The 14,381-nt window shown below is 33.0% G+C and overlaps 1 protein-coding gene across 7 annotated transcripts in view; it reads left to right on the top strand.

The window, feature by feature from the left end:
- TIAM2 (TIAM Rac1 associated GEF 2) overlaps positions 1-14,381 on the top strand; it is a 281,831-nt gene that overhangs the window by 176,699 nt on the left and 90,751 nt on the right. For 6 of the 7 annotated variants that reach the window (XM_074309456.1, XM_074309452.1, XM_074309453.1 and 3 more), the window contains 5 exons: positions 5,286-5,447; positions 8,407-8,511; positions 9,261-9,339; positions 12,825-12,917; positions 13,424-13,684. In XM_074309456.1, coding sequence (XP_074165557.1) covers positions 5,286-5,447; positions 8,407-8,511; positions 9,261-9,339; positions 12,825-12,917; positions 13,424-13,684 — 700 coding nt within the window. The remainder of the gene's footprint in view (positions 1-5,285; positions 5,448-8,406; positions 8,512-9,260; positions 9,340-12,824; positions 12,918-13,423; positions 13,685-14,381) is intronic. The other variant, XM_074309459.1, reaches the window with a different exon arrangement.

Below are 14,381 nucleotides of genomic sequence, written 5' to 3'. Positions count from 1 at the left end.
CAAACTAGTTTTCAATCATCTTAATAAAGTGATAAAGAGGGGCAAGGATTTGAGCTGTGATTTTATTGGTATGGGAAATTCCAGGTTAAGGAAACTCTTTGGAACAGTGCAGGTTGACATCTTTTGTGCAAATCGGAGTCTTAAAAAATTGCCTAAATCCTGAGATAACTTAAGTGACTTACTTAGAGTTATACAAGCCAGGAATGTGTTAGGGGCTGGATTCATACAAAAGTTGTCCTGGCTTCAAAGTCAACACTATACCTCCTCTTCCACATTGCTTCTCTTTATATAAAGAAGGATATGAAAATTCATCTAATTGTCCCTACAAGCATACATCAGAGTTTAGAGTCACTGGTCAGGCTTTGTAGTTAGCAAACAGTTCATAGGATTATCAAAAAGATCACATGATATTATAGATCAACAAATAATAGCTAATAAGCCTTAAAGCAAGTTATAAAAGATAAATTCTTTCTTCCAGCTTCTGTTATATTTTTATTAGCTTCTATGAAACTTATGATGATTCACATTATGTATTCCTTTGTCTTTCCACCTAAACTGAAAGCTTTTTAATGATAGGAACCATATTTTACACAGCAGCTTATATAGTGTTGAATGTATAACTAACTGGTGATTAATAAATGACCGATAGCTTGATTTTCTATATGAAACCTTATGTGAACTGGGCATTGGGAGCCTCACCAAAGGGCTATATCTGTGAGCTCACTTAGCCTGAGTGCAAGTCCTTGGGTTATCAGGTTTTTTCTATTTCTGAATTTTAGGAACATTGTCTAACTCATTGGCTCAAGGAGCTCTGGGAATAAAATTTTTTTAAAGATCAAGTCTGGCTCTTTTCTTGGTGTTCCTAAAAGAGTCTTCCCATAAAGGCAATGAATGTATGAACTAGATCAAGTGACAGCTAGCCATTTCTTCCACCACTAAATATCCTTAAGATACAAAAATTCATAAGTGCCCACTTTCTGTTTCTGTTCATTTGCTTTGATCACATCTGACTCTGTGGCCCCATTTGCAGTTTTCTTAGCAGAGATACTGACAATGGCAGAGGTTTGCCATTCCTTTATCCAGTCCAATTTACAGATGAGGAAACTGAGTCAAACAAGATTAAGTGACTTGCCCAGGGTTATACTTAAAACATAAATAATTGCCAACAAGTCCTACTTGATCTCCTTGAAGGCACTTAAAACATGAAAACCTTTTGATTCAGCCTTAGTCTCTTCTAGACAAATATCTGTTTTCCCTGTTCTGTGTGAGTAGTCACCACTGCTGCTAGGGTAGGCAAGTTTAGAGAAGAGCTCAAGAACTATTACATGCTTAATAAATGAGAAGTGGTGGGCGTAGAAAGAGAACAGAAGTTATCTCTCCTTTTTAAGTATAATGCTTGGGCAAATCTTCTTGTTCCTCAGTATGGTAGGCATCTCTCTAAATATACCCTTACCCCCATAAGATGGATCAGTGAATGAATCCAAAGCTTTTGTTTACTCATTCTTCAGCAAGGGACTCAATACATGTGTCTTTGGAAATATCCCAGTCATAAAGCTAATGGAAGTGCCCAGAACTCCCTGAGAAGTGCCCCAGTCAGATAGCTGGGGGGGGTGTCCTAGGTTTATTTCTATTATATCTGAAAAATCCACTTTGTTTTGGGGGTTTCTGATATCAAACCACTGAATAAATATAAATAAAACATCCTCTGCTGAACACCTATAATTCACATTCCTTTTAGGTTGAATTATTCTTGGGGCTAGAGAGTACACCCTAGAGATTTATTTGATGCTATGAATGCCAATGGATAGAGGTATCTTGAGACTCTTACAACTCATTGAAGGTGTTAAATGAAAGTCATAACAGCTGTAACAAAAATACAGGGGTGTGTTTTGGCTTTCAACTATCCACATTGGGGAATAGTTGTGATTTGTAGACATGCTGTGCCAGTTTTAACTCAATCCTATATTTCTTTAGTGCTACCTCTATCTCCATGCCCAGTGCATCACTTTGTAAATGGCTTTGTGTGTTTGTGTTGAGTAACCAAGTAGGATAGAGTTGGTTTATTTTAAATTATAGTTTAAATTATCACTCAAAAAGTCTTGATACCTTTTTTTTCTTAGCCTTATGCTGAGGCTTAAAGGGAATAATTTATGTAAAGTGTTTTATATATTTAAAACTTTATAAATATGAGCTATTAGATAATTTTAGTATGCATGCTTCAAAAAAGTAAGATATAGGCTTCTGTATTAAGGAATTATCACAATATTTTTTATTTAAATTTATTGTTGGCATCTTTTGGTTTTTATGTCAACTATATTTTCCAACATGTTCTCCCCTAGGGAGAGTGAAATCATAACCAAAATTTAAAAAAAAAAAAAAAAAGGTAAAAGAGTGGTTTGGCAAGACAAATCCAATATTATATGTAATATTCCTCAAATGTAGTCTCCTACCTTTGTCAAGCAGTAAGAGAAATTCATTCTCATATCTCTTTTTTGATCATTTAATCAGATGATATAATATTTATAAAGCATTTGGCTTAGTACATGGGACAAAATAGTTGTTTAATGCTTATTCCTTTGATCCTTTGAAGCCAAGTTTGGTCATTATACTTTTACAGTATTACTTTACAGTATTTTACAGTACAGTTCTAGGTATTTTGTTACTATTATTTATATTGCTATAATTACGTATGATTTCCCAGATTCTATTACTTAACTTTGATTCAGTTCAGATGACTTGCCATTGTTTCCCATAGAATTCAGATTGATTGTTTCAAATAAGGACAGGTTCTTATAGATTCTGTTCTACTAATATGCTACAATTTGTTTAGTCATTATTTGCTTGAAGGGAATCTACTTTGTTTTTAGCTCTGTTACTATAAAAATGCTGGTACAAAGATTCTGCTGCTTATGAAACTCCTTGTGTTTTATAGTTGATTTTTTTGAAACTTGCTGATCTAGATAGGTCAAAGGGTATGGATGTCTTAGCCACTTTTCTTAGCATAATTCCAAAATGCTTTCAAGAATGATTGGACCTGTGATTCACAGCTCCACCAAAAATTAATATACTATTTAAAGCAATGGTTTATTTAGATATCTTTCTAATTAATTTTTCAGCAGCATCAGAAAAATGAAATCATTTAATCATTTTATTTAACAAAGCTAATTGAAGTGTAGATGTAGATACTTCCATAAGTTTAGGTTTTCCATTCATGATCTTCAGTACTGCTTCCTCCAAAGTAGGCTAACTTTTTATTATGTTTCTTTTAGTATCCATACTTTGCTTCTACTATGTAAGCTGTGTGAATAGTAGTATTGCCTAAAGGGAAAATTCTTTTTAGGGTTGACTATGTAGCTTGAACTGGAGTAAGGAGAGATTTGAGGCAGGCAAAAATGACCATTAGCAAGTGTTTGCAAGTTTGCAAATTTTTCTTTAGATATTCCTTAGTGCATTGTAGAAACACTTGTCTCAAAAGACACTTTTTACCTTCTTTATCAGTAATTGAGAAAATTTCAATGTCTCTCCTTAGCATTGTTTTGGTTTGATTTCTTACTCCATAGTGACCTCTACTGGGATTTTACATAGCTTGAGGCCTCCCCCTCTAAGACATACACCAGGTGGCTCAAGCCACCAAAATGATAAGAATTGTCTGAAAGCTCATTTTGGAAAATAACCTGTGAGCAGGAAGAACAGATACTTTTCTATCTCTAGGCCTGTTCTAGAAGAAATTATTTGGATAATGTCTGCTCTCTGAATCCCTCACAGAGAGAATGGCATAATGGAAAGAATCTTCAATTTGGATTCACCAAATTTGGGTTTGACTCTTAATTGTGGCTCAGTGTGTGATCCCAGGCAAATGCACTTCTCTCTATGGTGTCATTTCCCTTATCTATAAAGTGAGAGTATTGAAAAAATTGGTTTCTAGGTCTCTTTCAACTCTAATTTATGACAACTTAGCATCATTACCATCATTTCCAGATGCTATGATTGTATTATTTTCTCCCATAAGTCTTTGAGTCAAAAATTTGCTTTCCCTTCCTCTTTCTCTTTATTGGTAAAGATAAGAAAACACTCAAATCAGGTTACTTTTTTTTTAAACATTAAAGTGATAGGTATATAGCAAATTTGTTAGTGTAATTCCTCCCTCAGGCTTATTATAAAGATCAAATGAGATAATATTTATAAAGCCCTTAGCACAGGCTCTAATGCATATTAGGGCTTAAGAAATGTTTGTTCCCTTCCCATTTTCCAAGTCCAAATCTGTTTTTCAAAAATATTAGTGAAAAGACTATTATTCCTCCTAAGCATGTTCTGACAGAATCTATTTGTTCTTCTTCAACATATGTATATATATTTTTTGTATATTATTTATTGAATTGTGTTAGGTTTTTTTCTTATGTCTTCTAAATTTTGTAAAATTCAATGTGAAGTGAGTTAAAATGTGATAGACCTTTCAAGAAAACTTACATTTATATTCAGTGTGATGGAAGTATACCTATTCTTTCATGAAAACATTTTTTTGTGTCAGCTCTCAGCACAGATTGTTATTACAAAAGGATTCTGAACAAATTCTTCACACTTTGGATTTTGCATACTAATGTTGTGAAACACGTTTAAGCCCCCTATACATAGCCTGGCATATCATTAGGTATAGGCAGCTCAGTAGAGATTTTGTATAAGCAGTCTGCTGTTGCAATGGTGTTTACCATATACATAATGAATAAATAAGATTGATAGAATCTTGAGACTCAGCGTTCTAATGACTGAGGGCAAATTTCTGTCAATAAGCAATGTTCTCCAAACAACTAATGGATATAATATGAGGATATACTATTAACAATAAGTGAAAAATATCACATCAGTGTCTGGTACAAATGGAAACTGGATGTGAATACATTGGAGATATTAGGTGGCTCTTTATTAATTGGGAAAAGCTTCTTGTAGAGTTGGTGCATTTTGATAATATTTGGTAAGAGTTCTGAAGAATTAAGTAGCTATGGAGTTGTAGTAGGTAAAGGATTTTTTTTTATCTATCCATAGGGACAACTTTTAAAAGATCAGGAAACGAAAGGGAGAAATAATTGTCTGGAAAGAGTTGATGAATATATTGAAAATAGCATTCAATTCTAATTTTTAAAGAAAGTGAGCACTGTTAAATGTCCTTTTTGTTCTAGAATTGTGATCAAGATTAAAAATATTTTTAATTATTAAAAGGGTTTTAATTTAAGTGATTCACTCTGTTTAATTCTTAACTATTTGTATTTTCTTATGGTATCTGACAACAGGTGGATGAATTTCTGCATATTTACAGTTCAGCATCAGACAGTGGTCCCCGGGAAAACATTTGGGAAATCCAGACTTATGTTCATTTTCAAGATAATCAAGGAGTTACTCTAAACATCAAACCAGAACACAGAGTGGAAGATATTTTGTCTCTAGCATGCAAGGTATTAAATTTTACATAAATACATTGTAGAGCCTTAATATTTTCTCATTTGTATGTGTCACTGTACTAGAGTTCAGACAGCTCTGTAAAATACAGATGTCTGTTAGAAAACTTAAAGACTTGTGAAAGAAAATAACTTGTCACCTTAATGAAAATGAGATAGTGAATGACATTGTACAGTGGCCAGAGTTATGGGCTAGGAGTCAATAAGATCTGAGTTTGAATTTTATCTCTGATATTTCTAAATTGTGTCATCTCTTTCAGCCTCAGCTTTTTATTTTTGTCATTATAATACTTGCAATACATACATTGTGAGCAGCACTATTACCTATGTGAGCTTTCTACTACCAGTTCTAAGATCCTCAGGTAAATACCTTCAGAGGAACTGTGGATCTATGTCAGTGAAGGAAGTTTCTATATTAGGAGTTCATTATACTCTCTCTTCTTCTTCCTCTCCCTCTCCTTCTCTATAGCCTTTTGTTCTTTTCTCTTCCCTTTTTAAGATTCTTTGTATGTCTCTGTCTATGTGTTTCTTTGAATCTGTCTCTTTGCCTCTCTGTCTTACACACTCAAACACACATGCATGTGTCACAATGACTTAAGATAAAAATCTTTGTAAACCTTAAAAGTATTGTATAAAGGTGAATGTTATTCTGTCTCATATATGTCACTCTAAGTCTCAGTCAGTTTGTAATGCATTTATGTAGCATTTTAAAGTTTGTATGCTCTGCCTCTTGTGTGTGTGTGTGTGTGTGTGTGTGTGTGTGTGAGATTTAGTTCTTTTCAAGGTGCAGCTAAATTGCTATTTCCTCCAGAAAACATTTCCTTAATCCCCAGGTGTGAATGCCACTTGTATCTGAGACTTAAGCATCTCAACTTTCTCTTTCTTTCTCTCTCTCTCTCTCTCTCTCTCTCTCTCTCTCTCTCTCTCTCTCTCTCTCTCTCTCTCTCTCTCTCTCTCTCTCTCTCTCTTTCTCCTTTACTCATTTATCTGGATAAACGACAAATTAGAATACATTAAAATTTAAGCACTATTTCATTTATGTCTTCCTATCCCCAATACCAAGAGTGGTGCCTGCTTATATAGGAAGGGCTTAATACATACTTATTAATTTGAATTGAACAATTTTATTGTTATGAGATAGGCAATGTTTGTATTTTATAGATGAAGAATTTATAAGTGAGGAATTATAGATTAGTGAATTTATAGCCAGCTAGATAATACTACTGAATGCAGTTGACTAGTAATAAAAATATTTCAAAGAAGCTTCTTTTCTTTTCAAAGCTCAGCTATTAGTACAAGAATAGGATTGTAGAAATAGTTGACTCTAAGCTTGGCTTGAGAATAGGAGGAGGGTTAGAGAAAGGCTATGAGTTATGTATACATCACTGCTTTCCTATACATTTGAAATCATAAATTATACTCTACCTTGAATGGTTTAGAGTTGTAGTTTGTATTGCATTAAAATAAATTTTCAATAATACAATTTTATCCTGAAGAGTTGTATGAAACATACCAAATTTCTGCGAACTAAGTAACTAACTACCAAGTTCTTAGTAGACATCTCTAAAGTAATAGAATTTTTTATTGTTAATTGAGAATTTTATTTCTAATGGAATCTGAAAAGCAAGATAGTGATGACTGAAAATAAATATCTACTGATTCCTGAGGATTAGTTTAGGGATGGGTATATTAGATCAAAGTTTTTAAACCACCAGGTGGCATTCCAGAGCTTAAATATTCTCATTTGCAGAGGCAATTGAGTTAATACAAATAAATATATGTGAAATCGAGAAAGCATGTGTAACCCTCAGCACTCTGCTCCACATTTATATATGCTAAATATAGAAAATGTATAACTTTATTTTTCTTTTGTCACTTTGGCTTGAAGTAATAAGCTGATATGGAACTCTATTTAAAGTATATTATTTATGTATCTATGCATTCACTCACAAATTCTGATAGTGCAAATTCTTTTAAACACTTTTTCATTTCATTCATGTGTAATATCTTTCATAATACAATCATATTACCTTTTCTGTATTTTTCTTTTTTTGTTCTTCTGAATACAAGTTATTAACAACTTAATGGAGTTATAGTCTAAGGGATAGTTGGAAAATTTCTGTTTTGTCAGAGCTCTACTCTGATATTTTTCCACCCAACCATACTTTGATTTTGATGATGTATATATTATGAAAAAGGTTGGAAAAACCATAGCTTGTTTATTTGTACTTTGTGAAGGAGATCTTGTTTATTTTGCATTTTGCACATGGTTGCTTATTGCTTATTATTCATTTCTGTGGAATGAGGTTATATATACATTTTAGAAGGTTTTCTAATTTAATCATTAGTTTATATCAAGAACTGATATTACAGTTAATCAATAGAAAATTTAGTAATAAAAATATTTTTATTACTAGTCAGCTGCATTCAATAGGTAGCATAAAGTGTGAAACCAATATGGTATATGGAATGGAAAGAGTAGTTGGTGATTCTAAAATCAAAAGCAATGAGTTTGAATCCTAACATCCATATTATCTAGTTGGCTATAAATTCACTGATCTATAATTCCTTACTTATAAAATGGGCAGACAATATAGAAAGAATTATGATTTGCTGAGGTAAAGGCATAAATTCTGCCATTACCTATGCTCATGTGTGCATATGCATATACACATACACATATTGTATATGTTTGTGTATACATATATATGTACACATACACTACTTCATGTTCTTGGATTTGCACTATTTAGGAGTTAATTTTATCTCATACAAAAATACTTTTCTTGATTGCACATTGAAATCTGAAGTGAGGATTTATATAGAAAGTTATAGCTTCATAGCCAATATTCTTAGAAACTTCTATAAGTTAGAAGACAAGATAGCTTATTGTAAACAGTGATGGCTTTTATAAATAAGACTCAAACACCTAAACAACTTTCTCACTCTTCTATAGATGAAGCAACTGGATCCCAGGTACTATTGCCTACAACTTAGAAGACTAATTGATGAAAACATTGAGTATTCAATTCCAGCTCCTTATGAATATATGCAAGAACAGGCAAGTTAAACAAATGAATTTTGACATGGCATAGTAGCAAGAATAATGGCTTTGTTGTCAGGAAGACCTGGTTCCAATCCCTGCTCTAATACTTTATTAGCTATATAACCATAAGCAAATACTGGAGCTCAAAAAGCTTCAAGTTTCCTTATCGTTGAAATGATGGCCTTAGACTAAATGGTTTCTAAGTTCTTTCCAGCTCTAAATTTGTGATCTTAATTATAAGATTGCTTATAAACTTTATCCTAAGCTTGTAACACAATTCACATCCTGCCTGGCAAGTGTGGTTCTTTTCTTTTTTAAAATTTTACCATCTTTATTTTTTTAAACATTATTTTATTTGGAGTTTCCAAATTCTCTTCCTCCCTCCAGCCATTCTTCTGCCCATTGAAAAGCTAAGGAATATGATACCCATTATACATATGAAGTCATATATAACATTTCCATATTAGTCATGTTGCAAAAAAAGAGGAGAAATAAAGACAATGAAAAAATGCTTTAGTCAGCACTGATAGTTCATCAGCTCTCTGATGGTGAATAACATTTTTCATCATGTATCCTTTGGAACTGTCTGAGATCATTATCTTGCTCAGAGTAGTGAAGTTTTTGACAGTTGATCATCCTTACAATATTACTATTACTGTGTATGATGTTCTGATTCTGCTCATTTTACTTTGCATGAGTTCATTTAAGCCTTCTGTTTCAAATGTTCATGAATGTATTATTTTGTGTTTTATTACCTTTTATAGGTTTATGATGAAATAGAAATCTTTCCTCTAAGTGTTTATCATGTACATCTTACTAAGACTGAGAATGTTACTGATTTTGGTAAGTATGATGAAAACTCTTCCTAGAAATTCTTGCTGTCTTTCCTATCCCTTCTTGCTCCCCATTTTGAATATATTTTATCTTTACTCTCAGAAGTACTGCAATTATCAGTGTGAATATCTCAAGTTCAAATATACCAACCTTTTCATAATATACATTAAAAAAACATAGATTAAAATATGCAAGATTGTTTTATTTTTTATTATTTTTTCTAATTTTATTATTAATTATGATACAGGGGTATAAAAGTATACTCATTGATATTCCATTATTCATTCTGTTCGTATGTCTGTGGGCAGGTCATGTAATCTTATATCTCACCCTTTGCTTCCTAAGTTCTGTGTCTTGGATGGAGAAGAAAAGATTCTCCTAAAGGAAAGATTATGTTGATTCGAATAGTCTCCTTCTGAAATGCTCTTAAAATTCACACAACACTTGATTTCTTCCTTTTTAATTTCATCTTGGGATTTCTTTAGGAAGTAATGAATAGATCCTTTCAATTTATATTTTACCCTCTGGACCTAATATATTAGGGCAGTTTTCCTTGACAATGTCTTGAAACATGATGTCTAGGCTTGTTTTTAATTGATTGTGGTTTTCAAAGTAGGCCAATTGTAATGTTTGGGCTAGCTTTCTGGAGGTCCTTCAGATGGGCCTTAGTCTCAGCAGGATAGACACCAGGAGAATGGCCAGGAATAGAGTCTAGAGTCTTTGTTTCCTTCACAGATCCAGTCTTGAGTGCAGGGGAGGCAAGAGAGCCACCAGGAGGATGGTCAAAACTGGAATGTCTCATTTTTAGTCCTCTCAGCCCTTAAAGACCCTATTACAGTTACATCATTACAGAATACTGATTATGTGTGAACTAGAGAGCCATGCTAAGTACTAAGTATATGTATACTAGAGAACCATCTTCTCATCAATTCCACTGAGTTAACACCTTGTTTCAAGTATACTTTTCCAGAGTTCTGGCTCTATACAGCCAATAATTCTTAAATTATGCCTCTTTGATCTGTTTTCCAAATTGTCTTTTTTTAATAAAATATTTCACATTTACTTTGATTTTTTTTTTCATTCTTTGGGCTTTGTTTTATTGTTTCTTGATATCTCATGTAGTCACTAGGTTTTACTAGGCCTATTTTATTTTTTAAGCAATTATTTTCTTAAGTGAGATTTTGTAACTTTCTCCCACCATTTATAAATTCTTCTTTTTAATGAGTTCTTTATTTAATTTTTCTTTTTTCATGAAAATGCATTTGTTTATTTGTTTATTTTTATTTTTTGTTTTATATTAAAGCTTTTTATTTTCAAAACATAATCATAGATAACTTTCAACATTCATCCTTGCAAAACCTTGTGTTCCAAATGTTTTTCTCCCTTCCTTCCCCTCCAATTCCCTCCCCAGACAGCAAGTAATTCAGTATGTATAAAACATGGGCAATCCTTCTATATATATATTTCCACATATCATTCTGCACAAGAAAAATCAGAACAAAAAGGAAAAAAATAAGAAAGAAAACAAAATGCAAGCAAATTACAACAAAAAAGTGAAAATCTGTTGTGATCCACACTCAGTCCTCACAGTCCCCTTTCTGGGTATAGATGGCTGTCTTCATCACAAGACTTGAACTGGTCCTTTAGTTAATTTTTTTTAACTAAATTTTTTTTTTCATTTGGTCATTTTAATTTTTAAAACATTTTTCTGTTTAGTGAATTTTTGTGCCTCTTTTACCATTTGACCAGTTCTATTTTTTGTGCCTTTTTTTTTTTTTTTCCTTTTGAGGCAATTAGGGTTAAGTGACTTGCCTAGGGTCACACAGCTAGGAAGTATTATGTCTGAGTCTGAATTTGAACTCAAGTCCTCCTCACTTTAGGGCCAACACTCTATCCACTAAGCCATCTAAGTGCCCCCTTTTTGTGCTTCTTTTACAAAGCTATTAATTCTTTTCATAATTTTCTTGCATTACTCTTATTTTTTCCCTATTTTTTCTACCACTCATCTTTTTCTGTAACTCTTCCAAGAATTCTTCTTGGGTTTGGGCCCAATGAACATTTTTCTTTGAATTTTTTTTTTTTTTTTTTTTTTTGTGGGGGGGTGTAACTGTTTTCACTATTGTCTTCTGAGTTTGTCTTGTTTTTCCCTGCCACCATAGGGAATTTTTAGTCAAGTTCTTTTTTGTTGTTGTTGCTTGCTCATTTTCCCAGTCTAATTATTGGTTTTAAATTTTATGTTAAACTTGGGGCTATGCTTTCCTGGGAATGGGAAGGTATTGTCCCAAGCTGTTTTTTTCAGTGTTCCCAAGATGGTGTGATCCAGAGTGAGGTGTCGTCATTATTCTGGTCTGCACTCTGGACCCAGAAAAGGTTCTTGATCTCTTGAAGCCACAAATAGTCATACTCCTTTTTGCTTGGGAATTATAACAAGATCTCCCTTATGACTTACAAGCAGTAACAAGTAGTCCTCTCTCTCTGCCCTGGAACTCTTAACAGACCTATGGGCAATAGAGTTACCATTGAGGGCCATCTGTACCCACTACCAGGAAAGGGTCCTTTGTAATCTCTTTCTGATCATTGTCTGACCCTCTGTCTTTGGACTGAGAGCTACTGTTGCTGCTGTTGCTTCCACAAGCCTCCACCCTGGTCTCACAGATTACTGCCACCAACCTCTTAAGTTTTCTTAGATTGGGAAAATTTTTCATCTTACATTTTATTGCCTCTGCCACTTCCAAATTTGGTTTGAGATGTTATTTTAAAGTTGTTTGAAGGAAAATATTGGGAAAATTCAGCTGGATAGCTGCCATTAATTCACCATCTTTGATTTCTTCTTTTTCTGAATCTGAAACATTTCAGTTCTCCTTCCTACAATTTAGTACTGAATAATATACTTAATTTTTCTCTAATCATTAAATGGGTGTTCCACTTGATCATCCACTTGATTAAGGGCTTTTTGAGGTTATGGGTCATTTCTTCTTTTTCTTTGTATTTTTTTAAATAATACCAATTGCATACCATAAGAGCTCACTTAAATACATGTTAATTAATAAACAGACACAGATAAAGAATTAATTTTTGTTTTTATCAGATTTTATCATGTTAGTGTAACTTTTTTCCTTTCTGCTTTTGCAAATTGTTTTTTCCCTTTTACCTTAATAAAACTGAGATATTAATTGAAAGTAAGTCCATTTTTCAAATTTCTTTTGTATATTATCTTTTTTCTTAATTTTGCAAAGATTGCTTTTGTTCTATATAAGTTGTGTGTGATCAGGTTTGAGATGAAGGTATACTTATACTTCTGAAACATTAGACTGTGAAATACTTGCCTTTCCACATCTCTTAAATATTTGTGCTTATATCATGATTGTAACTGAATCCTCAATACCATCTCTAACTCATGGGAAAGATATAGAAGTAAATTCTATTTATTCATATTGGAAAAGCTCAGCAATAGCATGACCTTTTAAGTTGTTCTTTTATTATTTTTATCCTAGGGTTTGCCGTTACAGCTCAAGTTGATGAACATCAGCATCTTAACCGAATATTTATAAGTGATGTTCTCCCTGATGGCCTGGCATATGGGGAAGGTTTGTATGACATAGAGAGTGTCATTGTTCTCATTTAATTGGAATATTTGAAGAATAAGCTTGCTCATGGAATTTTCCTCTTGCAATTTTTCCAGAATACTGCTTCTGGGACTTTGATGAAAGTCAACAATACTTTAATTGAGGCCAGTGTTTTATACATAGATAGTTAGGAGTGGGAGTGAAGGAATAGTTAACTCCCAAGACTTCATTATCAAATGAACACAGGAGTAATTGATTAAGTAGTTTCAAAAACAGTCCCATTTTCAAAGGATTATTACGATTCTTGCCTTTGAAGAGCAGAAAGCAATTATATTTCAATAACAAAAGTACTATATATTTTGATTTTTCTTGCATGATAGAAACAAAGCAGTGATCACATATATAATATCTATCTATCATCTATCTATCTAGCTAGTGTGGTTTTATAGTCTTTTTCTTCAGTCAGATGGTTTTTCTCTGGGAAATCTGCATTTTTCTTACCACATTTCAACTTATCTTCTTCTCAGGGTTGAGAACAGGCAATGAGATCTTGACTATAAATGGGGAAGTCGTTTCTGACCTTGACCTAAGGCAAATGGAGTCATTATTTTCTGAGAGAAGTGTGAGGCTCTCCCTGAGAGCCAATCCTTTGGATACAAAGAGAACCCTGGGCACATCCTGGTCAGACAGTGACCTTTCCAGGGACCAGAAAAACCTCCTCCCCCCTCCTAACCAATCACAGCTTCTGGAAGAGTTCTTGGATAACCTTAAAAAGAATACAGCAAATGGTGAGACTTTGTGTTTTCTTATATTCTTCCATGATCATTAAAATCCTTTTACCCTCTAATTTTACTAGGAAACTTGGATTAATTTGTTCAAAGAACATTCTTTATATGCATCAGTAGAAAAACAGATGCTAAGTAAATTTCAGCAAAATTCCATGCCTTTCAGAAATTATGATAATTTTGTGAAAATAGAAAATTATTATTTTGCACAAAATTGCATTCTTTAATATGAACATCTTTGAAAGTCACTCATAATATTTAGCATTAGAATTGCTCAGAAATTGAAGGCAGCCAGAACTGAAAGGTTTTTATAGGTTTAGCCAAGTATCTTACTGTTAAGTTTGCCCCATTCTTATTCTTATTCTCTTATTCTTATATTTGCCCTGAGCAAAAGCCTCATTCAATAATGTTTTTAGTAGGGGATATAGGGGATAAGGACTGAAATTGGAATTTCATTGGTACACTAGTTAGGTAAGGAAACTCTCTTTGAATCCTGTCTGCTATTTGTAATTTTAAAGAGTTGCTTAGAGAACAAAGAGTTGAAGTAATTTTGTAGGCCCTTCCTGGCTTCAAGGCTGGCTCTTCCACCACTACATGGTGGAACCTCTCTCTATATATTTATTGTAATTCAAATACTGCTTTCTTGATGTGAAAACTGTTTACATAAATCTCAGATTCATAATATTATGTAAACAAATAT

This window comes from Sminthopsis crassicaudata, chromosome 4 (assembly GCF_048593235.1).
Source record: "Sminthopsis crassicaudata isolate SCR6 chromosome 4, ASM4859323v1, whole genome shotgun sequence".
Taxonomy (NCBI): Eukaryota; Metazoa; Chordata; class Mammalia; order Dasyuromorphia; family Dasyuridae; genus Sminthopsis; species Sminthopsis crassicaudata.
Note: the sequence above shows the minus strand (reverse complement) of the source record. Positions and strands in the feature narration are given on the sequence as shown.